This window comes from Loxodonta africana, chromosome 5 (assembly GCF_030014295.1).
Source record: "Loxodonta africana isolate mLoxAfr1 chromosome 5, mLoxAfr1.hap2, whole genome shotgun sequence".
Classification (NCBI taxonomy): Eukaryota; Metazoa; Chordata; class Mammalia; order Proboscidea; family Elephantidae; genus Loxodonta; species Loxodonta africana.
The window spans coordinates 160197562-160224747 of NC_087346.1; the positions used below are offsets into that span (position 1 = coordinate 160197562).

Consider the following 27186-nt stretch of genomic DNA (forward strand, 5'->3'; position numbering starts at 1 on the left):
GAAGAGTGAAGAAGAGGTGCGCCTGCCCCAAGCCTTGGTGTTGTGAATCACCTCGTGTGCGTGTGAAAGCTGGGCAACGAATAAGGAAGAGTGAAGAAGAGGTGCGCCTGCCCCAAGCCTTGGTGTTGTGAATCACCTCGTGTGCGTGTGAAAGCTGGGCAACGAATAAGGAAGAGTGAAGAAGAGGTGCACCTGCCCCAAGCCTTGGTGTTGTGAATCACCTCGTGTGCGTGTGAAAGCTGGGCAACGAATAAGGAAGAGTGAAGAAGAGGTGCGCCTGCCCCAAGCCTTGCTGTTGTGAATCACCTCGTGTGCGTGTGAAAGCTGGGCAACGAATAAGGAAGAGTGAAGAAGAGGTGCGCCTGCCCCAAGCCTTGGTGTTGTGAATCACCTCGTGTGCGTGTGAAAGCTGGACAACGAATAAGGAAGAGTGAAGAAGAGGTGCGCCTGCCCCAAGCCTTGCTGTTGTGAATCACCTCGTGTGCGTGTGAAAGCTGTACAACGAATAAGGAAGAGTGAAGAAGAGGTGCGCCTGCCCCAAGCCTTGGTGTTGTGAATCACCTCGTGTGCGTGTGAAAGCTGGACAACGAATAAGGAAGAGTGAAGAAGAGGTGCGCCTGCCCCAAGCCTTGCTGTTGTGAATCACCTCGTGTGCGTGTGAAAGCTGGGCAACGAATAAGGAAGAGTGAAGAAGAGGTGCGCCTGCCCCAAGCCTTGGTGTTGTGAATCACCTCGTATGCGTGTGAAAGCTGGGCAACGAATAAGGAAGAGTGAAGAAGAGGTGCGCCTGCCCCAAGCCTTGCTGTTGTGAATCACCTCACATGCGTGTGAAAGCTGGGCAACGAATAAGGAAGAGTGAAGAAGAGGTGCGCCTGCCCCAAGCCTTGCTGTTGTGAATCACCTCACATGTGTGTGAAAGCTGGACAACGAATAAGGAAGAGTGAAGAAGAGGTGCGCCTGCCCCAAGCCTTGCTGTTGTGAATCACCTCGTGTGCGTGTGAAAGCTGGGCAACGAATAAGGAAGAGTGAAGAAGAGGTGCGCCTGCCCCAAGCCTTGGTGTTGTGAATCACCTCGTGTGCGTGTGAAAGCTGGGCAACGAATAAGGAAGAGTGAAGAAGAGGTGCGCCTGCCCCAAGCCTTGCTGTTGTGAATCACCTCGTGTGCGTGTGAAAGCTGGGCAACGAATAAGGAAGAGTGAAGAAGAGGTGCGCCTGCCCCAAGCCTTGCTGTTGTGAATCACCTCACATGCGTGTGAAAGCTGGGCAACGAATAAGGAAGAGTGAAGAAGAGGTGCGCCTGCCCCAAGCCTTGGTGTTGTGAATCACCTCGTATGCGTGTGAAAGCTGGGCAACGAATAAGGAAGAGTGAAGAAGAGGTGCACCTGCCCCAAGCCTTGGTGTTGTGAATCACCTCGTATGCGTGTGAAAGCTGGGCAACGGATAAGGAAGAGTGAAGAAGAATTGACGCCTTTGTATTATGGTGCTGGCGAAGGATGTTGAATACGCCATGGACTGCCAAAAGAACAAACACATCTGTTTTGGAAGAAGTACAGCCAGAGTGCTCCCTAGCGGCAAGAGCTGTGAGACTTTGGTTTGCTTACTTTGGACACGTTGTCATGAATGACCAATCGCTAGAAAAGGACATCATGTTTGGTGAAGTAGAGGGTCAGCAAAAACGAGGGAAACCTCCATGAGATGAACAGTGGACCCAAACATACAACGACTATGAAGATGGTGCAGGACCGGGTAGTATTTCACTCTGTTGTACGTGAGTTCACCAAGCATCGGAGCTGACTTGATACAACCAACAACAACACCTTGGATGGTGCAAATGGTTTACGCTCAACTACGAACTGAAAGGTTGGTGGTTGGAATCCATCCAGCAGCGTCAGAGAAGAAAGGCCCGGTGATCTGCTTCTGTAAAGATGACGGCATCGGAAACCCTGTGGCGTTCAGTTCTACTGTGATGCAAGTCGGGTTCCGTGAGTGGGAATCAGTGAGTGGGAACCAACTCAACAGCAATGGGCTTTAAGCTCCACAGGAAATAAAACGCCCAGTCTTTACTCTTACCTCAAAGACTTTGACCAGAGAAAATTTAATCAAAAAGAAGTAAAAGTTCTGTGTGTGTTTCAGTTGCTAGCTCTGCCTTCTTTCCCACATACAGGAATTCATCATACACTCCCCTGACTTCAAAGCATCCAAATTTTGGGTTGGCAACATGGGGAAGACAGCTACTCACGCGGTCGTGTATGCTCAGCTGCACACGCCAGGAGGCCAGTGTCACGGGCTGCACGCCTTTGTGGTGCAGGTGGGACAGGGGCTCAGAGACGAGAGGGGTCCTCAGTACCCTGGGACGGGGCTCAGAGACGAGAGGGGTCCTCAGCATCCTGGGACGGGGGCTCAGAGACGAGAGGAGTCCTCAGTACCCTGGGACGGGGCTCAGAGACGAGAGGGGTCCTCAGCATCCTGGGATGGGGGCTCAGAGACGAGATGGGTCCTCAGCACCCTGGGACGGGGGGCTTAGAGACCAGAGGGGTCCTCAATACCTTGGGATGGGCCCTTGTGTTAGGCGAGTGGCCACATCACTGCCGTCTTTCCCTAGGCTCATGTGGCCATCTCCCCTGTCTTCCTGTTCCCATCTCCCCCTCCCTTTCTCTCTAAAGGATGACCGTCATTGGTTTTAGCACCCACCCTAATCCAGGATGCTGTCCTCATCTCAAGCTCTTTAACTCAATCCCACCTGCAAAGACCTTGTTTCCAAATATGGTCATAGTCACAGGTCCTGGTGTTAGGACGTGTCATTTTTACAGGGTACTATCCAACCCTCTGCAGCTCCTCAGAGGAAGCTCACGGCTCAGTCAGGGGGCTTTGGAACGTACTCGTTCTGGTTTCCCTGCACGTGACAACCGCGTTGTGGCTTTCTGTGGTTTTGTGCAGATCCGGGACCCAAAGACCCTGCTCCCCATGCCCGGGGTGATGGTTGGCGACATTGGCAGGAAGCTCGGGCAGAACGGGCTGGATAATGGGTGAGTGGACATGCTGGGCTCTGGGTCCGGTGCTTCCTTCGGGGGGCGCTGCCCAGGTTGCTCAGAGCTTGACTGCTGACGAGCCTCAGGTGCATCGTTGCCCCCACGATCTCACAAGGTGTGGGTGCCACTCCTCCTGCTGACCCTCAACTGCGGAGGAGCCGGGTTGACCGTGCCGGGGACACGCGCTTCACCCATGCACAGGTAGGAGATGGACCGCAAGGGCTTGCCTTACTAGCCACTGTGGGGTTGGCCCTGACTCATGGTGAACCCACGTGTGTCACGGTAGGACTGCGCTCCGTTGGGTTTTCAATGGCTGATTCTTCAGCACATCACCAGCCCTTTCTTCCGAGGCGCCTTGGGTAGACTTGAACCTCTAGCCTTCCGTTAGCAGCCAAGCACTTAAATGTTTGCGCCACCCAGGGACTCCCAGAACTAGATTACCAGTCGAGTTGATTCTGACTCATAGTGACCCTATAGGACAGAGTAGAACTGCCCCATATGGTTTCCTAACTACTGATCTTTTTCTGGTTAGCAGCTGTAGCTCTTAACCACTGCGCCACCAGCGTTTCCAGAACTAGATTAGAGTGCTGAATAGACGGCCTTCTCCCCCGGCACAGGGGAGGCGCTCCCATCATGCCAGATGCTTGCAGCCTGGGGGCCACAGCCTGTAGCCTGGGCCTGCCTCCCTTGTGAGGTCTTAGCGTCCTGAGCCTTGGTGAGCTTGGGCCTCCACACTGCTCCCTGCACCGCCCGTGTCACAGCGCCAGCTGCCCTTGGTGCTGCCCTTTTTCTAGGGACTATCACTGCTCAGAGGCGTGATCCTCACCCCACCCAGCAGACAGGGGCAGAGGACGCTGACACTGGCTGCAGACACATTGAGTCCCTGAGCCTTCACAGGTGATGTGACTTGGTAGGGTCTCCAGCCTGTGGGTGCCAGTCTGGGGTTGGACCTGGTGTGTGAGTCAGGCAGTGAGCCCCCATCCTCCTCCGAGAGGTACCTTCATCCTTTCCTGGGCCCTTCGGGCATTCATCCATTCCCCCCACCTGCTGGGTCAGAGGACGCGTGCCCAGCAGGAGGCGCCACAGCATTGAAAATTAGAGATGGTCTTTAAGCACAAACGGAAACCCTGGCAGGGCTCCTCCTCTGAATTCCACCTGGCTTTTCCATCTAAGTCAGATATTGGCGTCCTAACTGGTTTTTACGATTCAGAGATCATTTATGTTGAAAAAGTACAGTGTGGTTTGAATTTCCAAGTATATGGGACAGTGGCTGAGGGATCCGGGGCAGACGTAAGTGGAGTGAGTTGGCCTCAGCCCAATGGCTCTGGCAGCTGAGGAGTGAAGATCCTTTCCGGTGGTGTTTTCCTCGGAACTGCAGGCTGGGGCACGGCCACTGTCGTCTGCTTGCCTGAGGAGACAGTGCTTGTCTCCGGAGCCCAGGGAGGCAGTGCACGTGGTGTCTGGGAGCAGGTCTGTCCCTGTGAGCCCCCTTCCCACCCATGAGGACCCCAGGGGTCCTCGTTGCAGGTTGTCCTCCCATCTGGCTCCATCTGGCTCTTTCTGGAATGGTGTTTGTGCTACAGAAATGATGCGAAGAGAATAAGTTGATGACAGGGTGCTCTCAGCTGAACTCAAGTATGAATCTACTCAGCTTCCTCCTCGAAAAGGGCACTTCCGCCAGTGTAGCAGGGGCAGGGGTCTGGGGACCATGGTGTCAGGCGACATCTAAGTCAATTGGCATAATAAAATCTATTAGGAAAACATTCTGCATCCCACTTTGGAGAGTGGCACCTGGAGTCTTAAATGCCGGCAAGTGACCATCTAAGATGCATCAGTTGGTCTCAACCCACCTGGATCAAAGGAGAATGAAGAACACCAAAGACACAAGGTAATTAATGAGCCCAAGAGACGGAAAGGGCCACATAAACCAGAGACTACATCAGCCTGAGACCAGAAGGACTAGATGCTGTCTGGCTACAACCGATGACTGCCCTGACAGGGAACACAACAGAGAACCCCAGAGGGAGCAGGACAGCAGTGGGATGCAGACCCCAAATTCTCATAAAAAGACCAGACTTAATGGTCTGACTGAGACTAGAAGGACCCCAGTGGTCATGGCCCGCAGACCTTCTGTTAGCCCAGGACAGGATCCATTCTCAAAGCCAACTCTTCAGACAGGGATTGGACTGGACAATGGGATAGAAAAAGATGCTGGTGAGGAGTGAGCTTCTTGGATCAAGCAGGCACTTGAGACTATGTGGGCATCTCCTATCTGGAGGGGAGATGAGGGCGCAGAGGGGGTCAGAAGCTGGCGGAATGGACACGAAAAGAGAGAGTGGAGGGAAAGAGTGGGCTGTCTCATTAGGGACAGAGCAATTAGGAGTATATAGCAAGGTGTATATAAATTTTTGTATGAGAAACTGACTTGATTTGTAAACTTTCACTTAAAGGACAATAAAAATTAAAAAAAAAAAAAGGTGCTTCCAGCGAGCAGAATCTAGCAGGCAGGGGTGCTGCTGGGCTTTCCCGTGGGAAGCCAGAACTCACTAGGCGTTTGCACCAAGGCCAAAAAAAAAAAAAACAATAAACCCATTGCCGTCGAGTCAATTTCAACTCATAGCGCCCTTATAGGACAGAGTAAAACTGCACCATTGGTTTCCAGGGAGCATCTGGTGGATTCGAACTGTCCACCTTTTGGTTAGCAGCCATAGCTCTGAGGCCAGGGACATTCTGAGTGTGGGACCTGGGCCATCCTTCCTGAGCCGAGCCTCGGTGGCTGTCACAGTGCAAACCTGCGAGTTCCTGTCTGGCCGGCTCTGCGTGCCCCGCGCCTGGGCTGAGGAGGGCGGCAGCAGCTCAGCTGGCTGTGTACTGGAGGCTGAGCTGCCTCTGCCTGGAACCAGCGGAATCCCTCACTGACAGCACTCTCTCCTCTGCCTCCCTAAGGGCTTGTGAGGGACGTTGCAGCCCTGGGGTCCTTGCTGTGCCCTGGATGCAGGGAGAGGTGGTGGACCTTCCCCTCAGGGCTGCTCCAGGACTGGGCCTTCATGGGGGTAGTGCCCGCCCCCCAAAGGGTCGTGTCTCACCCCACCCTGTATTTATTAAGTGACTGGTATGTCCTGGGCACTATGGCCCCCTTATCAAAACGTGCATAAGACCCCCAGGAAACAGCCGAACAGAAGCCAGTGGCCAAGTGAGGAACATGGACTGCTGATGGTCACCGCAGAATGGGGTGGCTCTAGGAGTGCTGAGGGACCCTACATCCTCTGTGGAGTAGGTAGCATCATCTTGGTGGGCTTCCTGGAGGAGGTGGTGCCACCTGGATGTTCATGTGGGAAAGTGGGGCTCTCTGGGCAGTGTGAGATCCAAGGGCTGGCAGGAAGCGGGGGCAGAGGTGGTGGAGTGAGTTGTAGGGAAGTCGGGCTGATCACAGGAAGAGATGTGACCAGGAGATAGCAGCTTGCACTAGTTATTTGTTGGGGTTGACACATCACACCATGCAGAGGGTGATCCCACAGCAGGAGGTCTACTGGAGGCAAGGGATACAGGGAGCCCCACAAGGGGAGGAGGAAGGAAACCCCGGGGAGAGGAGAGGTGGCTGAGATGTGCCTCCATGGTGTCCCTGTGTGGGTCGTCCTAGTGTCTTAGGGAGAGGAGAGAGGGGCTGACGTTTGCCTATATTGTGTCCGTGTGTGGGTCCCTAAGAGTGCCCCGGAGCAGCAGTGCTGAGAGCTTATAACCATAGGGTTTTAGCTTATTTAAGGCCAGCAGGTGTTGGGCGCAGTTTTGTGGGGTATGAAAAGCAGGCTGGCTCCAAGTGGCTAAAAATTTGAGTTTGTGTACAAATTTGAGTTTGGCACCAGTAGGCTTTTTTGGGCTCACAGGCCTCAGCTGGCTGTGAACAGGTACACAATCTGGGGCCGTGCTGAGGCCGTTTGAGGCTCCCTGTGTAACAGGTGTGCCAGGCCTGCAGCTCAGAGAGGAGAGCAGTGCTGTTGGGGAGTGGGTGGGTGAGGCGGGGGACCTTCCACCTTGTTCCAAAGGGCTTACATTCCATGGGGATGGAGCAGCAGGTGGGAAGGGTGCCTGGCCCCGGGAGGAGACAGGTGGGAGAGGCAGAGTGTGGAGAAAAAGCCAGAAGGGAGCTTGTGGCAGGAGCTCACGGGAGAGAGAGGCAGGCAGCTCTGGGCGTTGCTTCCAGGTGGAGGTGAGAGGCAGGAGCAGGGCCGTCCTGGGACTCAGTCAGGACTGGTGACTTGAGGAGGGTGCGGTCCAGGAGCTGAGTTGAAGGATGGGCAGGTGGCAGGGAGGGCGAGCAGACGGCCTCCTCCCCGGCCTGGTGCTGCCGTTCTCTGCAGATGAGCTCGGAAGACATCTTCGGTTGTTAGCACAGAAACCAGGCTGCTGCCACGCAGCGGATTCCGATTCATGGCGACCCCGTGTGTGCAGAGTAGAACTGCTCCGTGAGTTTTCATGGCTGTAGCCTTTCAGGGACAGATTGCCAGGCCTGTCTTCCAAGGTGTCTTTGGGTGGGTTTGAGCTGCCAACCATTCAGCTAGTAGCCTGGTGCTTCATTCTTTGCTCCTCCCAGGGACTCCTCTTAATACATGGCCAGTCCGTAATGACAGAGCCGTAGGTCTGTCCTCTACTGCCCACAAAAAACGAATGTGCTTGCTATTGAAAAACTGATACAGCAAGACAAGTTCTTGTGTTTGACTTAAGGGTTTAAAATTTCAGCTCCACTGTGGAACCTGGGAGGTCCCCCTAATACTCACAGGTGCTGCTGAATGAGCCCCCCACCATGGAACCTGGGGGTGTCTCCCCCAGTGCTCATGGGGCACTGCTGACTGAGCCCCCCACCATGGAGCCTGGGAGGGTCTCCCCCCATGCTCACAGGGCAGTGCTGACTGAGCCCCCCACCATGGAACCTGGGAGGGTCTCCCCCCATGCTCACAGGGCAGTGCTGACTGAGCCCCCCTACCATGGAGCCTGGGAGGGTCTCCCCCGATACTCACAGGGCAGTGCTGACTGAGCCCCCCTACCATGGAGCCTGGGAGGGTCTCCCCCGATGCTCACAGGGTACTGCTGACTGAGCCCCCCACCATGGAACCTGGGAGGGTCTCCCCCCATGCTCACAGGGCAGTGCTGACTGAGCCCCCCTACCATGGAACCTGGGGGTGTCTCCTCCAATGCTCACGGGGCAGTGCTGACTGAGCCCTCCACCGTGGAACCTGGGGACCTCCCCCCCATGCTCACTGGTACAGCAAGGCAAAGTCTCGTGTTTAACTTGAGGGTTTAAACTCCAGCTTGCCGACTTTATCGCGTAATTGTGGGTTCTGGTATGGGATCGAAGGTGGTGATTCAGAGGCTACACGCCTCCGAGGAGCTGAGTCCCCATCTCCCCTGGTGGATAACTGCCCCCTAAGTGTTCTCGGTGGTGAGTTCTCCCTGGCACGTATTCCCAGAGCACGCCCGGCCACCCTGAGACTTAGCCCACGGAATGAAGAACGTGCCTTTGGTAATTAGCGATGTATGGCCAGGCTTGCTTCACCTGGAACCCCACCACACACGCCACTAGTTTTTTTTTTTTTTTACTTACTTTTTTATATGGAAAGATTTGTTATTTCCTGTCCCCTGGTGTGTTCTGTCTCTGTGGGGTCATATTACCTTCTAAGTGACCCTTTGGTTTCATTTACTGGGTTTCAAGGGGAAAGACAGAGCTCCTGGGCTAGTCTCTGGTCTAACCAGGGTCTTGCTGTGTCTCTGAACAGCTTCGCCATGTTCCACAAGGTTCGGATTCCTCGCCGGGACCTTCTGAACCGCACAGGGGACGTCACCCCCGAAGGCACCTATGTCACTCCATTTAAGGTACTGGCGTTTCCAGGGAGGGTTGTGGGTGAAGCAAAGGCTTGGAGACAGTGCTTCTAGGTGTGGCTGAGCCCCCCACTGTGGCACCTAGGAGGGCCTCCCCCTGATGCTCATGGGGTGCCGGTGACTGAGCCCCCCACTGTGGGACCTGGGAGGGCCCCCCTCAACAGTCACGGGATGCCGGTGGCTGAGCCCCCCACTGAGGGACCTGGGAGGGCTCCCCCCTCAACACTCACGGTGTGCTGGTGGCTGAGACCTCCCACTGTGGGACCTGGCAGGGCCCCCCCTCGACACACACGTGGTGCCTGTGGCTGAGACCTCCCTGTCATTTAACCTGGAACAGGCCCCGTCCTCCGACCCTCACGGGGCATTCCCCCTGCCTGACTGATGGAGACCCCCAGGGTTTGCTGTGCGGGGGTGCTCTCTCTTGGCTTTAGTTCCAGTGGACAGGGAAGGAACTTCTGGGGCCAGGCACACCTCTGATACTAGTGGTCAGGGGTGAACTCAGGGCACTGCAGAAGTTGACAACCCTGCTGCTGGGTGACCCATGGGCATTCTTTCCTCCCACACCTTTAGGATGACAACCGGGGAGGCTGCCCCCTTCTCGCAGTGTGCCCCCAAGAACTTAAAGGTTAAGCCTGACCAGAAGGGCTGCCTGCGGCCTGCCCATGACTGGGGCTGACAGACAGTGCTCACTAGTGTCTGGGGCTCACCCCCCTACATTCACTGAGGGACTGTGGTGGGCCAGGCCCTTCCCAGGGACAGCCTAAGATGGAGTAGCTGACCATGATCACCCTTGGAGTTACGGACTCAATGGGACCACACGCCAAGGGGGCCCCTTCGAAGTGACCACAGGCCGAGCAGTGCCCTTCCAAAGAAAGAGCTCCTGGAGTGTCTACTGCCCGGAGCAGAGCACGGCAGGAAGAACAGGAAGTTAGAACAAGCATGACACGTGTGCGTAAGGAGCTAGAGAAGAAGTTAGCAGTACAAGAAGTCATTTAAAACTGGGGTTATTAGCATACCCACCGCCGAGGAGCCGACTGCACTCATAGCGACCCTGGAGAACAGAGCAGGATCGCCCCACAGGGTTTCGAAGGCTGTAGTCTTTATAGAAGCAGACTGCCACGTCTTTCTCCTGTGGAGCTGCTGGTGGGTTTGAACCACCGACCTTTCGGTTAGCAGCCAAGCTCTTAACGACTGCGTCACCAGGGCTCCTCAAACAAAATAGTTGAAAAACAGAACTCAGTAAATGAGATATGTGTAGTGGAAGCAGGAATTAGTGATTGTAAAACCATGTTGACGGCGCTTACCAGAGACTGCAGGGAAGAAGAGACTGCAGAGATGATGGAGATAAGTTTCTCTAAATTAAGAAAGGAAGACCTCTGCTTGAAGGGATCGATGGGTACCAAATAAGGAAAAGCCCATACTGAGACACACTAAGGAAATTTAATTTTCAAAGGTAGAAATTTTCAAAGGTAGAAAATTCTGGAAGCTTCCAGAGAAAGAGAAGATCCAGTTCCACTGGGACAAAAATCAGTATAACAACAGATTTCTCAGGTACAACTCTAGGTGCAAGAAGACAGTGAGCTAATACTTGAAACTGTTGAAGGAAATAGCTTTATATTTGTGTTTTAAAATTATTTTTAAAATCCACTTAAACGATCAGTCTTAGGTGAGAGCATAATAAAAATATTGTCAGGCATGCAGAGCTTTGGAAGACTGCCACGTGAATACCATGGTGGAAATACCTCTGAAGGAGGGTTCAAATAATTCAAGAAACAGGCCTGGGAGAACAGCCAGAGGTGTGGGAGAACAGCCAGAGGTGTGGGAGACAAACCAGCTGCCACTGAGTAGACCCCAACTCATGGTGACCAAGGGATAAACCCAGGAGAAACAGCCAGAGCTGTGGGAGATAAACCAGCTGCCATCGAGTAGAACACGATTCACGGTGACCCTCTGTGTGTCAGAGTAGAATCGTGCTCCGTAAAGCTTTCAGTGGCTGATTTTTTAGAACTCAGTTGCCAGGCTTTTCTTCTGAGGTACTTGTGGGTGGACTTAAACCTCCAACCTTTCAGTGAGCTGCTGAGCTCATTAACTGTTTACACCACCCAGGGACTCCATGGGAACTAAGGCTGAGAAGTCACTTGGGAAGGTTTATTGTTGTATTAAACAAAACTATATGCATTCATACATATATACGTACGTATATGTATATATACACACATACACACCCCCGCACAAGGGGTCTGACAGTGTGGGCTGGTGGTTTTGTCTCTTTGGGGGAAGGTATTAGCAAGTTTAAGAGGCCAGTGGGGACATGATCATGGACATAGACCTGAAGGGCAACCACAATAAGAACGACAGTAGAAGCAGGACTTTCGACCCAACAGGAGAAAACGTTATCTAGCCAACAGAAACGAGAAATGGGGGGTGGACACTGTCTTAGGCTCCAAGAGCCACCGTAATACAGAAACCGCACGCGGGCAGCTTTAAAGCAGAGAAGTCTGTTTTCTCACAGTTCTGGAGGCCTAAAGTCCAAACCGGGGTCTCCACCATGTGGAGTTCTTCCTTGTCAGTAGCCTTGGGCGTTCCTGGGTTCCTTGGCTTGTAGACAGTCCTCACGTGGCGTCTGATTCCCCCGTGTGTGTCGCTGTGTCCCATCTGCCCTTTGCGTAACTCAGAAGGGATATAGAACCCACCCTACTTGAGGACGGCCTAATTCATAACAAAGTAGACGCTGTTTCCAGAGAGGATCGTATTTATAGATATTATGTCGTTGTTGGGTGCCGTGGAGTCAGTTTCAACTCATAGCAGCCCCGTGTGAGAGCAGACCTGCCCCGTAGGCTTTCCAAGGCAGCTGGTTTGTCTCCCATACCTCTGGCAGTAAGCCTTACGGAAGCAGGTCACCAGGTCTTTTCTCCGTCTGAGCAGCTGGTAGGTTCACACTGCCAACCTTTCAGTTAGCAGCTGAGCACTTAACCACTGGGTTGTGCCACTAGGGCTCCTTTTATACGTATGTTGTTGTTGTTAAAAAAAAAAAAAAATTTTTTTTTTTTTTTGTTGTTGTTGTTAGGTGCCGTGGATTCAGTTCCTACTCATAGCGGCCCTATGTACCACAGAACAAAACACTGTCAGGTCCTGCTCCGTCCTTACAATCATTATGCTTGAGCCCATTGTTGCAGCCACTGTGTCAATCCACCTCCTCTAGGGTCTTCTTATTTTCCGCTGACCCCATACTCTGCCAAGCATGATGTCCTTCTCCAGGGACTAATCCCTTCTGACAACATGTCCAAAGTATGTAAGACGCAGTCTCGCCATCCTTGCCTCTAAGGAGCATTCTGGCCGCACTTCTTCCAAGACATATTTGTTCATTCTTTTGGCAGTCCATGGTATATTGAATATTCTTTGCCAACACCACAATTCAAAGGCGTCAATTCTTCTTTGGTCTTCCTTATTCATTGTCCAGCTTTCACATGCATATGATGAATTGAAAATACCATGGCTTGGGTCAGGCACACCTTAGTCTTCAAGGTGACATCTTTGCTTTTCAACACTTTAAAGAGGCCTTTTGCAGCAGATTTACCCAAGGCAATACGTTGTTTGATTTCTTGACTGCTGCTTCCAGGGGTGCTGGTTATGGATCCAAGTAAAATGAAATTCTTGACAACTTCAGCCTTTTCTCCATTATATCATGATGTGGCTTATTGGTCCAGTTGTGAGGATTTTTGTTTTCTTATGTTAAGGTGTAATCCATACTGAAGACTGTGGTCTTTTTTTTTTTTTTGAACTTTACATGAAAGTTTACAAATCAAGTCAGTCTGTCACACAAAAATTTATATACACCTCGCTACATAACACCCAATTGCTCTCCTCTAATGAGACAGCCCGCTCCCTCCCTCCACTCTCTTTTCGTGTCCATTTCACCGGCTTCTAACCCCCTCTACCCTTTTATTTGCCCTCCAGGGAGGAGATGCCAACATAGTCTCAGGTGTTCACCTGATCCAAGAAGCTCACTCCTCACCAGCATCCCTCTCCAACCCATTGTCCAGTCCACTGTCCGTCTGAGGAGTTGGCTTGGGGAATGGTTCCTGTCCTGGGCCGACAGAAGGTCTGGGGGCCATGACCACTGGGGTCCTTCTAGTCTCAGTCAGACCATTAAGTCTGATCTTTTTATGAGAATTTGGGGTCTGCATCTCACTGCTCTCCTGCTAAGGCTGTGGTCTTTGATCTTCATTAGTAAGTGCTTCAAGTCCCCTTTATTTTCAGCAATCAAAGTTGTGTCATCTGTATAATGCAGGTTGTTAATGAGTCTTCCTCCAATCCTGATGCCCCGTTCTTCTTAGAGCCCAGCTTCTGGGATTATTTGCTCAGCATACAGATTGAACAGGTATGGTGAAAAGATACAACCCTGACCCAAACCTTTCCTGACTTTAAACCACTCAGTATCCACTTGTTCTCTCTGAACAACTGTCTCTTGATCTATGTATACATTCCTCATGAGCACAATTAAGTGTTCTGGAATTCCCATTCTTCACAATGTTATCCATAATTTGTTATGATCCACACAGTTGAATGCCTTTGCATAGTCAATAAAACATAGGTAAACATCCTTCTGGTATTCTCTGCTTTCAGCCAGGATCCATCTGACATCAGCAATGATATCCCTGGTTCCACGTCTTCATCTGAAACCAGCCTGAATTTCTGGCAGTTCCCTGTCGATATACTGCTGCAGCTGCTTTTGTATGATCTTCAGTAAAATGTTGCTTGCGTGTGATATTAATGATACCCAGTGCCGTCGAGTTGATTCCGACTTGAAATTGTTCTATAATTTCCACATCCAGTTGGATCACCTTTCTTGGGAATAGGCATAAATACGGATCTCTTCCAGTCACTAGGCCAGGAAGCTGTCTTCCATATTTCTTGGCATAGACGAGTGAGCACCTCCAGCACTGCATCTGTTTGTTGAAACATCTCAGTTGATATTCCATCAATTCCTGGAGCCTTGTTTTTTGCCAATGCCTTCAGAGCAGCTTGGACTTCTTCCTTTGGTATCGTTGGTTCCTGATCACATGCCACCTCTTGAAATGGTTGAATATTGACTAATTCTTTTTGGCATAGTGACTCTCTGTATTCTTTCCATCTTCTTTTGATGCTTCCTGTGTCATTTAATATTTTCCCCATAGAATCCTTCACTATTGCAACTCGAGGTTTGAATTTTTTCTTCAGTTCCTTCAGCTTAAGAAACACCAAGCGTGTTCTTCCCTTTTGGTTTTCTATCTCCAGCTCTTTGCACATGTCATTATAATACTTGACTTCAAAGGGCAGCTCAAGAAGACAAATTAAATATTATAATGACATGTGCAAAGAGCTTGAGTTTTATAGGTATAGGGGCCAGAGTTTCATAGTTTTGGGGGACACAATTCAATCTATAACAGGCAGCAAAAACAAATACCAAAACGGCGGTAGCACAGATGGAAAATATGAGACCAAACCCTACTCCAACAGCAGTCACAACAGACGCAAGAGAGTTCTGAGCTCTCATTGAAAGGATGGAACCATTGGATTGGGTTAGAAAACCTGAAAACAAGATACAAAAGTGTGTTGTCGACAAGACACCGAATGACACAGAAGAGTTGAAAGTAAAAGGATGGGGAAAGATATACCAGGTAAATACGAACCAAAATAATTTAAGACAAAAAATGCCATAAGAGGGAAAGAAGGTTGTTACGTACGCACAAAAGAATAATTGAACCAGAAAGTATATCCATCATAAGCTTGTGTCCACGTCACGGTTCAGCCTCAAAATACACCAGGCAACCGCAGACCAATCTACAGGAAGATACAGATAAAGCAACAGCTGTAGCCAGAGAGGTCATCACAGCCCATCCAGAAACCAGTGGATCACGCGGGCAGACATATCAGAAGCCTAGATAAAACAGTCAGTTCATGCTATCCGATCAGTGGCTGTCAAAATCTTCTGTCTCAGGACTTGTTTATATTCTTAAAAATTATTGATGATCCCAAAGAACTTCTGCTTATGTAGGTTGTGTAGGTGTATTCTGGCTGTGCTTCTTTAAAGACAGATTGGTTTGTTCTTCTGGCAGTCCATGGTATATTCAATATTCTTCACCAACATCATAATTCAAAGGCGTCAGTTCTTTGGTCTTTTTTATTTATTGTCCAGCTTTTGCACGCATACGTTGTTGCTGTTAGGTGCTGTCCATTCGGTTCTGGCTCATAGTGACCCCATGTACAACAGAGCGAAACACTGCCTAGTCCTGCACCATCCTAACAATCGTTGTCATGCTTGAGCCCATTGTTGCAGCCACTGTGTCAGTCCATCTCGTTGAGGGTCTTCCTCTTTTTCGCTGACCCTCTACCTTGCCAAGCATGATGTCCTTCTCCCGGGACTGATCCCTCCTGATGACATATTCAGAAGTCTCATCATCCTCACTTCTAAGGAGCATTCTGGCTGTAATTCTTCCAGGACAGATTTATTTGTTCTTCTGGCAGTCCATGGTATATTCAATATCCTTCGCCAACACCACAATTCAAATTATCAATGCTTCTTGGCTCTCCCTTATTCGTCGTCCAGCTTCTGCATGCTGATGAGGCGACTGAAAACACCACAGCTTGGGTCAGGCGCACCTTCGTCCTCAAAGTGACAGCTTTACTTTTTAACAATTTAAAGAGGTCTTTGGAGCAGATTTACCCAATGCAATACTTTGTTGGATTTCTTGACTCCATGGACATTGATTGTAGATCCAAGTAAAATGAAATCCTTGACAACTTCAATCTTTTCTCCATTTATCATGATGTTGCTCATTGGTCCAGTTGTGAGGATTTTTGTTTTCTTTATGTTGAGGTGTAATCCACACTGAAGGCTGTGGTCTTTGATCTTCATTAGTAAGTGCTTCAGGTCCTCTTCACTTTCAGCAAGCGAGGTTGTGTCATCTGCATAACGCAGGTTGTTAACGAGTCTTCCTCCAATCCTGATGCCCCGTTCTTCTTCATATAGTCCAGCTTCTCGGATTATTTGCTGAGCATACAGACTGAATAGGTATGGTGAAAAGATACAACCCTGGCGCACACCTTTCCTGATTTTAATATCACACAGTATCCTCTTGTTCTATTCAAACCACTGCCTCTTTGTCTATGTACAGGTTCCTTGTGAGCACAGTTAAGTGTTCTAGGATTCCTAGTCTTCGAAATGTTATTTGCCATATTAGAAATTTTAAAAAGTTAACTGATTTAAAAATAACAATAATAAACCCAATATGCATTATTATAAATAATATAGTTTAATTATGATTCCAAAAACAAAACAAAATATTGAGAAGAGTGGTATAGTTTTATATTCTTACAAAGCTCTTTGATTTCTGTTCTAAGAGAAGATAGGGGGATTCTTGTATCTTACTTGGTTGAGATATGGTGGTTTGGTTGAAGTACATGAAGAAATCTCAATTTTTACCCATAGAATCCTTCAATATTACAACTCATGGCTTGAATTTTCTCTTCAGTTCTTTCAGCTTCAGAAATGTCAAGCATGTTCTTCCCTTTTGGTTGTCTAACTCCAGCTCTTTGCACATTTCATTATAACACTTTGTCTTCTTGAGCTGCCCTTTGCAGTCATCTGTTCAGCTCTTTTCCTTCATCATTTCTTTCTTTTGCTTTAGCTACTCTGCCTTTAAGGGAAAGTTTCAGAGTCTCTTCTGACATCCATTTTGGTCTTTGCTTTCTTTCCTTCATCTTTAATGTCCTTTTACTTTCTTCATGTGTGATGTCATCCTCAGCATGTCTGGTCTTAGGTCATTAGTGTTCAGTGCGTCAAAGCACCACGGGGTGACTAAGAGCAGGACCTTGGCTTGGTCCTTCCACGTCTGTGCAGCGTGGACACCTGATCACTGCTGAACAAGGAACATGGGCGTGCCTCCATGTCCACCCTGCTGTGTCTGCGGTCACCTAGGCGTCCTCGCTCATGGTGCCCACTGCTTTGCCCCCAGGATGACAGGCGGCGCTTCGGAGCCTCCCTGGGCAGCTTGTCTTTTGGCCGTGTCTCCATCATGGGGATGTCCATCATCAACTTGAAACTGGCCCTGTGCATCACAATCCGATTCTCGGCCACTCGACGCCAGTTTGGACCAACCGATGCAGACGAAATACCCATCCTCGAGTATCAGATGCAGGTATGGTGTTTCCACTGTGGTTTCATTTTCTCTTCATCACATGTGCAGATGTAATTCTTTTAAATAGTTGGAATTTGGTTGCTGAAAGTTGATCAAACCTCTTAAGGCAGTTAGCAGGGCAGTTAACAGGACACATAACAGGGCAGGTAAGGTAAGAGAACAGGTAATAGGACAGGTAAGAGGGCAGGTAATAGGACAGATAAGAGGACAGGTAGGAGGGCAGGTAAGAGGAGGGGTAACAGGACATGTAGGAGGACAGGTAACAGGGCAGGTAGGAGGACAGGTAACAGGGCAGGTAGGAGGACAGGTAACAGGACAGGTAACAACACGGCAGTTAACAGGACAGATAGGAGGATAGTTAACAACAGGATAAGTAAGAGGATAGTAACAGGACAGGTAAGAGGACAGGTAACACCACAATTAATAGGAAGGCAGATTCAGAGCAGCAGGACTGTTAGTGAATTTTTTTTTATTAAAAATTAAACATGAACTAGCAAAAATGAGGAAAATGAAAAGGAGTGAGTCTTGGTGAGGCTTTGGGGTGACGGTCATGTCTGGTGGCAGGGGTCAGCATTGTGTGTCCACAGCCACGCTCTCTGACGCGTTCATCCTGTGCCTAAGAAATTCTCCTGGGGAGCTCAGAGATGTGATGTCAAGCGCAAGGGCCTTTGGTCCTGCCGGTCTGCAAAGGTCAGCCGCTGAGCTGATTGAGGGGCAGCGGGTGGTGACGTGGGGCCGTGCAGACGTCACTAAGTGGGAAGGGGGACATGCTTGTTTATCTGAGGAATGTTCGGGTGGTGCTTACCTACAGCCTGTCACCTGTGTCACCTGTCCTTTTGTGCGTACCATCAGCCACCATGAAGGTGTGTTAGAATCACTGTTCCCAGTTTACAGGTGGGGGAGCCCACGATCAAATAGTGGCTGAAATCAAAGTTCAGGAGCTAAATCAAGCTACACGCACACACAGTGCGTTGGAGTGGAATTTGAGGAGACTGTGGCAGAGCTGCTGCTGTGACTCTTAGCATCTCTTCCTGTGGCTGCAGACCTGTCTTACAGTGAGCACCAGTAAAGGAAAGCACTCGGACATCCATGCCTGTGCAGCGCACACCCTGGCCCACCCCACTGCCGATCCCAGGCCACAGGGTAGGCCAGCGGTTAGGAGCCCACTCAGGCCATGGTGCTGGGCTCCTAATCTCAGCTGCCACCCCCCACTGGCTGTGTGCCCTCGGACAAGTGACGAGACTTCTCTGTGCTTGAGTTTTCTCCACTGTAAACTGGAGCTAATTAGAATAATAATAATGCCTCTTGGTAGGGTAAAGGATTCAATGAAAAGAGCACGTGACACAATGCCTGACACACAGTAAGCACTCAGTAGATGGATGGTGGTGATGAGGGTGTCCCAGGTTCCTGGCAGGCTTATTCCTCTTCTCCAGCCGTCAGCCCATTTGCCCACCCACCCATCCAGCATTCCCTCCCTCCATCCTTCACTCCATCCACACATCCCTCTATGCGCCCCATCCACCCACCCATCCATCCATCTACAATCCATCCATCCATCCATCTGTCCACCCGTCCATCCATCCATCCATTCATGTATTCATCTATCCCTCCATCCCTCCCTCCGTCCCTCTATCCAACCATCCATCCATCCATCCATCCTTCCCTCCGTCCACACTCCCACCCATCCATCCATCCATCCATCCATCATCCACCCATTCACCCATCCATACATCCATATATCCATGCATCCCTCCCTCTCTCCCTCTGTCCGTCCGTCCATCCATCCATCCATCTACTCACTCACCTCAGGTGAGAGGCTGTTGGGATGAAGGTTTCGTGAAGGCACAGAAAGGCCTGTGTGTGCTCTGCAGTGTGGAGTGGAGCCCATGGATGCTCCCCCGCCACACGCACTCTCTTTTCTGGCCTCCAACTATCTCCAAGGTGGCCAGTCCTTTGTGAGGCTATGTGATGTGTTTACGCGAGTGTCTGTCTGTCCTAGCAATGGCGCCTGCTTCCATACCTGGCGGCCACCTATGCCTTAGACCATTTCTACAAGTCTCTCTTTCTGGACCTTACGGAGTTCCAGCGAGGCCTCCAAACTCAGGACCGGAGTGCCAGACAGGTGAGCCTTTGTGACTCCTCTCAGCATATGTGCGGTTATTTCCCTCACCAGGGCCAAGTGACCAAGATGTAGCCTTTATTCAAGACAAAATGAGGCATCAGCTTGCAGGGATCAAGCCGGAGACACGCTCTGCCAGTGGATTTCCACACACTTGGCCTCGGCTTCCCCTGTGGTTTAGACAGTGTAGGCACTTATCCATGTCCCGTCTTTCAGGGATGGGCTGACTCGTCCCCTAAACCCCGTCTGTGAGTTCAGCTGCTGTTCTCCTTTTGAGAACAGGATGGTTTTGCAAAGCCTCGATAAGCTGCCCGGGAGCAGATTTCATGATTCCAAGCCTTGTGTAAACAGCAGACAAAGGTCTGAATCCAGATGACAGAATCTGAGTCGACGGCCCGGCGTCCGTGCCAGGCATCTGCGTCGGATTCCCCGAGATCAGTTGCTGTGTGAGAAGCAGTCCTGTGATTGCTGACCCCTGGAGACCTGGCCGGGGGAGCAGTGTGAATCAAAAGAAATGCCTTTCACAACAGACTACAGATACGGGGTTATGTACAACGCCCCAAATAGCCTGTAACCAATTGCCACACGTTGGACTCTTGGCATAAACACCCAGGAGTGAGGGGCGGAGGGCGTGTGGGAACGACAGCAGTGTTCCTGGCAGAGCAAGACGGGAGGCCACCGAGATCTGAGGAGCAAACGTGTTGGGGAGAAGGAAGGGGTTAAACGCCTGTTTTTCCCTCAGATGATTCACTGTGGCTTTGCCGGCTGACGTGTGGATTGCTCTCCTGTTAATAACGTTATACAGTGCAATCACATGCTATCCTTTCTGAAGGCGGTGACTTAATCAGGCCACAGCAGGACCTCAGAGTAGCCTCTCATTCGAAGTTGAAAACACTTAGCGAAATGGGTCATTTTATCTAGCAACCATATGTGTGCCTTTGTCGTTCTCATCAGACATTCAGCAGGAGCAAAAGGCTATTCATAAAACGTACATCAGGTACGAGGCAGTCCTGGGTGGTAAAAACAGTGAACACGCTCAGCTGCTAACGGAAAGGCTGGCGGCTCCAACCCACCCAGAGGTGCCGCGGAAGACAGGCCTGGTCATCTGCTCCCGAAAAGTCACAGCCTTGAGAACCCTACAAAGCAGTTCTACTCTGTACACATGGGGTAGCCGTGAGTCAGAATCAACTCAACAGCGGCTGTTTTTTTTTTTAAGCAAGTATGTTTGTGTTTGTGTGTCTCTTAATTGTTTTGATTAAATAGCAAGTAGAAGCAAAAGATCCTTTATAAAACATACATAAGGTGCAGGGTGGCCATGCGGTGAACACCCCTTGCCCCCCTCCGGTTTACAAGGTAAACAGATGTCACTGCCTTTAACGGCCCTCCCAGCCATTCCCTCCCCTGCTCAGAGGGAAGCCCCATCTTGAATGTTGTGTTTGGTTCCCTTGCTTTTCTTTACAGTTGTACCACATACGTTTGTGACTGTGAGCAGTCTATCAGTCTTATGTTTGTGAGCTTCACACAAGCTGAATCACAAATTGCCTTCTTCTGCAACTTGCTCGTGTGATAAGCCTTGAGGCCCAGAGGTCTCTGCTGTTCAGAGCTGTGATCGTTTATTTCCATTGCTGAGAAAACTGAGTGTGCCTCAGTTTCCCCTTCTTGGATGAGCCCTCAGTCCTTAAACTAGACTTGGTTTCTTTGTTTGGAATTGACCTGGTGGCACAGTGGTTAAGTGCTTGGCTGCTAGCCAAAATGTTAGTGGTTCAAACCCACCAGCCTCTCTCCAGGAGAAACACGTAGCAGTCTGCTTCCGTAAAAACTACAGCCTTGGAAACTCTATGGGGCAGTTCTGCTCTGTCCTATAGGGTCGCTATGGGCTGGAATCGACTTGACAGCAGCGAGTTTGGCTTGGTTTTGCGTCAAGGACTTGAGGGGTCACAGTCATTTGATGCTAGCATTGAAACAGACTGCTGTCTTTTGGTGTCAACAGTCTCTTCTCTACTGTTCTTGGTTCCCCTTCCCAAAGGCAGAGCTTGGGCGGGAGATCCACGCCTTGTCATCAGCCGGCAAGCCACTGGCCTCATGGATGGTCCAGCGAGGAATCCAGGAATGCCGAGAGGCTTGCGGAGGACACGGATACCTGGCCGGTAGGTTTCCCACCCTGGTCCTACCCTTTGACTCTAGAGCAGGGCTTAGCAAGCTCCGGCCCGAGGGCCAGATCCACCTGGCCCCGTTTTGTTTCACTGGCTCCCAGCCACGCCCATTCCTGTGCCTATGACCTGGTGCTGCTTCTGCTCCACAGCAGCAGAGACCACGTGGCCAGAAAGCCTAAAATACTTGCTCTCTGGCCTTTACGGAATACGTTGGCCGACCCTGCTCTGGACAGAGCCCTGCGCGTTCTGATGCCTAATGATTCTTGGTTGAAAATCGGGGAAAATGATGAAGTATGGAGAAGCTAAGAATCAGCCCACTGAAACCCACACGAAATAGATCACCTGTTCATCCCAGTGATAACTTCTTGATGAATAACTTGGCAGTAACAGTCTCAGCACCAAGTTTTATTTTGATGAAAAAATTCTTAAGGTTAGAGAAAGAGACTTAGTGTTATCAGCAGTGACTACTATTCAGGCAGCTGGTGTATGGTTCAGAGAAGAGGCAGCCAAATAGCCTGGGTTCGAATCCCAGCTCGGCCATCCACTAGCTGGGCAACTGTGGGCTAGTTACTTAACCTCTCTGTGCTTTGGTTTCCTTATGTATAAGACGGGAATAATAATAGAATACCTACGTCATAAATTCGTGCAAGGATTAAGCACGTTCGTTCATGTGACACGCTTAGCGTAGTGTCTGGCACACAGCACACGCCCAGCAACTGCTATCTGTAGTCATTGTTATTCCCGTCATCATCTGCAGCTTGCCTGAAATACTCTCTGTGTGCTAATCTTAAATAATCAATTTGTTAAAACTTGGTTACTCAAAGAAGGCCTACACACACACACACCCACACACACCACAAACAACAGAATTGGCACCAACCCAGCTGACAGTTTATACCCGTGGGAGCTTGTTGGCCTCTTGCCAAGTTTGCGAGCGTCTCCGTGGCACTCTCTAGATGATTCGGTACTTCTAGCGTCTATCCCAGTTATTTTCCGAGAGAGGGCCAAGCCCCTGGTGGAACGCCGGCAGTGATGGGGTGCTTTCGCTCCAGCATGGGGCAGACAGCTGTGGGCCTCTCGTGCTCCCCGTTTGGTCTCTCTTTGTTACTAATGGTTGACGTGTGAGTAAGCACAGCTGATATGTGATTTCTGTATATATAGTTTTGTCTCTGTGCAGGGTTCTTAATAATTTTTATTCATTTTACTCACAGAGATGCTCTAAGTCGTTTAGCCTAGTCCCTGTCTTCTAAGTAGAATAAGGAAGTTGAGTCTTGCAGACAACAAAAATGACTTCATCGGGATTCAGTACAGATCGAAACACTGGGCGAGACCACTAAGACTGATGACAGCAGGGGTCAAAGTGAAGCCTTGGCTGTGGTTTAAAGTATCAGCTGAACCTCTCCTCTAGGTCCGTCTTCATGCTCAGTGGTATGGGGGAGACGTCACGGCCAGCCAGGGGAAGAAGATCAGGGTGGGATAGGTGACCACAAGCCCCGTGCAAACTGGCAGCCTGGCTGCTGCGGGCCATCTTACGCCCTCTTTGGCCCATAAATGGCAAGTATGAGTGTGAGAACACACTGGGTCGGGGGAGGAAGACCGAGCGGTGAGTGTCTGGGAAGCATACCTTATACAGCACACGGAGGAATTAGGGTCATTTAACTGGCAGGAGGAGCCCCTGGGTGGTACAAATGGTTAACACACTTAGCTGCTCACCAGAAGGTTGGAAGTTCAAGTCCCCCCTCAAAGTGTCTCGGAAGAAAGGCCTGGCAACCTACTTGTGAAAAACCAGCCACTGAAAGCCTTGTCGAGCACGGTTCTGCTCTGACACGCATGGGGCCGCCATCAGTCAGAATCAGCTTGGTGGTAACTTTTTCTTCTGGTTACCCTGGATCTTTTTTCCTCGATACACCACCTACTATATACCACCCGGAGCCCTGGTAGCATAGTTATTAAGAGCTATGGCTGCTAACCAAAGGTTCAGCAGTTCAAATCTCCTAGCCACTCCGTGGAAACCCTACGGGGCAGTTCTACGGTGTCGTACAGGGTTGCTGTGGGTTTGGAATCAGCTTGATGGCACACAGCAACAGCATGTACCGCACAAGGGGCCATTGTGGCTCAGCGGTAGATTTCTTGCCTCCCACGCAGGAGACCCGGGTTCGATTCCTGGCCAACGCACCTCACACGCAGCCACCACTCGTCTATCAGTGGAGGGTTGTGCGTTGCCATGAGTGCTTCCCGACCAAGACAGACTAGGAAGAAAGGCCTGGTGATCTTCTGAAAATCACTCAAAGTCAGCCTCTGGGTCACAGTTACACGCTGACCTCCACTGAGTTGTCATGAGTCAGAGCGAACTTGGCGGAAACTGGCAGGAGAGACAACAGAAAAGCAAGGGTCGTCTTCAGAGATTTGAAAGAAGGGCTCATTCAGTTTAGGATGACAGGGAAGACAGGCTGGTGGGTGAAAATTACAAGGAGTCAGGTGGTCATCGGAGGATCACTAGAAACTGGGACAGTGAGACCTGTCCAACAGCCAAACCGGCAGCCCGCTGAGGTGGCCCGCTCCCCCACCCCGGAGAGCATTCCAGTGTCCGCCGGGCCTTCGCACGCTAGCGAGAGCTGCAGGGTAACCTTGCGGTGAGGAGGATGATGGCCAGTATTCCCTGCCTGCAGCTGCCTGCCCGTGCCATGCTCGAGTTTCCCTTAAGCCACCAGCCCCCTATTTCAGAGCTCTGGAGGCCCCCAGCTAGTTGAGTTGGCTTGAAGCCAGGTCAAAGGGGCCCATCCTGGGTTGGGCTGGGACAGGACTTGTAAACGCTCAGAGGTGACGTAGTAGCCTTCCAGTGCACTTCTGAAATGAGGAAAACCTGGCCCCATTGCAGTGAACCGTCTGGGTGAGCTCCGAGACGACAACGACCCCAACTGCACCTATGAAGGAGACAACAATGTCCTACTGCAGCAGACCAGCAACTACCTGCTGGGCCTCCTGGACGACAGGACCCGAGGTGAGGCTGGCAGCACAGGCCTGAGAGCTCGCAAGGGAGCCCTCCTCTAGCCCTCGGGGTTTGTTCTGCCCTATGAAGGCGCTCCGTATGTTTGCAGGAAGGAAAATGGGTTACTAATGACTGATGGGCAACTTCTCAATGGGGCACCGGGGTAGGGTGGGGGAGGATGCCAGGGCAGACCCCAGCTTGTGGGGTGCGCGGGACAGCCTGCCGTCTGCTCTGGGACTCTCTGTGGTTTGAGGTCTTCCCATCTCTCACAAACCTCCCTGGGCTGTGCGTCCTAGATGGAGCTCGCTTTGAAAGCCCCCTGAAGACTGTAGACTTCCTGGAAGGCTACCCAGGCATCCTCAGCCAGAGGTTCACCTGCCCCAGTGTGGGAGATGGCTGGGACACCACAGGTGAGTAGGCTCTGGGGGCTGTGGGCGGAGGCCTCTGCTCGCTCGTCCCTGTCACCAACACCAGCAGGCACCCCGTGTCACAGGTAGAAGCTTTGGTGGCCAGCTCAGTCACTTAGGCTGCTGTACCAGAACACCACACGTGGGGGCCCTGAAAGCACAGAAATTTGTTCTCACAGTTCTGGAGGCTACAAGTCCGAATCAGGGCCTCTGCCATGTGGATTCCTTCCTTGTCAGCAGACCCGGGCAATCCTCACATGGCGTCTGTCTTCCTCGTGTGTCTGTGTCTGGGTCTGTGCTGCTCTGTTTATAACTCAGAAGCGATTAGGGTTCGGACCCACCCTACACGGATAGGATCTGATCAATATAACAAAAACCCTGGATTTCCAAACCTATTCACAGGTACCCTTTAAAAGCCCTTGAGCTGATTCAAACTCCTAGCAACCCTACAGGACAGAGTAGATCTGCCCCACAGGGTTTCCGAGGCTGTAATCTTTACAGAAACAGGCTGCCACATATTTCTTCCGCGGAGCCGCTGGGGGGTTCAAACTGCCGACCTTTTGGTTAGCAGCTGAGCGCGTTAACTGTTAGCACCACCAGGGACTCTACTTCTATGTTATTTGCGTGTCGTTGTTGTTGTTAGGCGTTGTTGAGTTGGTTCTGACTTATAGTGACCCTGTGCGCAACAGAACAAAACACTGCGCCAGCACAGTTGTTGCTACGTTTGGGCCCATTGTTTCAGCCACTGTGTTACTCCACCTCGTTGAGGGTCTTCCTCTTTTCCTCTGACCCTTTACTGTACCAAGCATGATGTTCTTCTCCAGGGACTGGTCTCTCCTGATAACGTGTCCAGAGTATTTGAGAGTAAGTCTCACCATCCTTGCTTCTAAGGAGCATTCTGGCTGTACTTCTTCTAAGACATATTTGTTCGTTCTTTTGGCAGTCCGTGGTGTGTTCAATATTCTTCGCCAACACCACAATTCAAAGGCATCAATTCTTACTCAGTCTTCCTTATTCATTGTCTAGCTTTCTCGTATGAGATGAATGAAGACACCGTGGCTTGAGTCAGGTGCACCTTAGTCCTCAAGGTTTCATGTGATTCACGTGATAGGTCTACATACTGATTGAGCCCTACTGTGTGCAGTTCCAGGTGCTGGGATGTGCCTGGGAATGAGGCTGGGTCCCCGCTCTCTAGTGGGGCTTTGCAGTCTAGATGCAGGGTGGGGGCAGCAAACAACTTCATCACTAGGACCTTGTCACAGAGTAGCAGCCTCTCAGGGAACCACAGTGGGCTGGTGTCAGCGTGGACGCCGGGCAGCGCGGATGGTTTGTGTTCTCCTAACCGAGAGGTTAAGGAGTCCGGGTGGTGCCGTGGTTAAAATGATTGACTGCTAACCAAAAGGTCAGCAGTTCAAGACCACTGGCAGCTCGGTGGGAGAAAGATGGGGCAATCTGCTTCCGTAGAGATTTACAGCCTTGGAAACCCTATGGAGGCGCAGTGAGTCCAAATTAGCCTGGAGGCAGCAGGTTTGCTTTTTTTTTTTTTAACTGAAAGGTTGGCAATTTGAACCCACCGAGTGGTGCTGTGGAAGAAAGACCTGGCCGTCTGCTTCCATAAAGATTACAGCCTAGGAAACCCTTTGGGGCGTTCACCTGTGTGCCAGGGGGGTCCCTGTGAGTTGGAGTCAACTCGACAGCAACAGGCCCGGTTTGACGGTGGTTTTTGGGTGTGATGAACACGCGGGATGGCAGGGATGGCCTCTCTGGGGCCTGGAGGGGGTCACACCTGTCAGTTTATCTCTGAAAGGAACAGACTGGCCATGGGGAGAGAGGGAAGGATGTACCTGGAGGCTGGCCACGGGGAGAGGGAATGATGCTCGAGGGGGGGTCACAGCCCCGAGGGGACAAGCCGGGCCTGCTCAGGAGACCGAGGAAGGCCAGCCTGGGTGGCACGGAGTGGTCACAGTGGCACAAGACAGGCACCAACAGCAAGCTTGAGCGGGGCCCTGAGCCCTGGGGGAGCTCGGCTTTCACCCTGTGCGGTGGGAAAGCAGGGCCGTGACAAGCCGACTGACGTTTGTGTCGTTTGTCACGGTGGTTCATGTTTTGTAACTGATGCCGCACTATTTGGCCTACGGGTCGACTGCCATTCCTGATGACTCTGTGTGCTACAAGGGTAGGCATGTGCTGGACTGGAGATTTTCAGCTGTGATCTTTATGGAAACAGACCTCCAGGCCCTTCTTCTGAGGTGCCCGAGGGTGGTTAGCAGCCAAGCCCTGCTACTGGGCAGGGGGGTTGCTTTGCTCTCTCTGGAAGTGGATTGCAGGTGAGAGACGCTGGTAGCTTGGGCAGGATGGGTGTGATTGAGTTTGTCACTAGCCCACAGGGGGGCAGAAGTCAGAGAAAGGCAGCGCTTCTCCCCCCTCCCCCACCT

The 27186-nt window shown here is 51.0% G+C and overlaps 1 protein-coding gene across 5 annotated transcripts in view; it reads left to right on the forward strand.

The window, feature by feature from the left end:
• Positions 1–27186, forward strand: part of ACOX3 (acyl-CoA oxidase 3, pristanoyl) — a 97122-nt gene that overhangs the window by 48957 nt on the left and 20979 nt on the right. For 4 of the 5 annotated variants that reach the window (XR_010322176.1, XR_010322177.1, XM_064286188.1 and 1 more), the window contains exons 6-13: positions 2165–2308; positions 2938–3026; positions 8801–8897; positions 16901–17083; positions 19083–19205; positions 21229–21349; positions 24234–24356; positions 24641–24754. Coding sequence is in view for 3 of the 5 variants with exons in the window: in XM_064286188.1 (XP_064142258.1) it covers positions 2165–2308; positions 2938–3026; positions 8801–8897; positions 16901–17083; positions 19083–19205; positions 21229–21349; positions 24234–24356; positions 24641–24754 (994 nt within the window). In the remaining 2 variants the exon portion in view is untranslated. The remainder of the gene's footprint in view (positions 1–2164; positions 2309–2937; positions 3027–8800; positions 8898–16900; positions 17084–19082; positions 19206–21228; positions 21350–24233; positions 24357–24640; positions 24755–27186) is intronic. The other variant, XM_064286190.1, reaches the window with a different exon arrangement.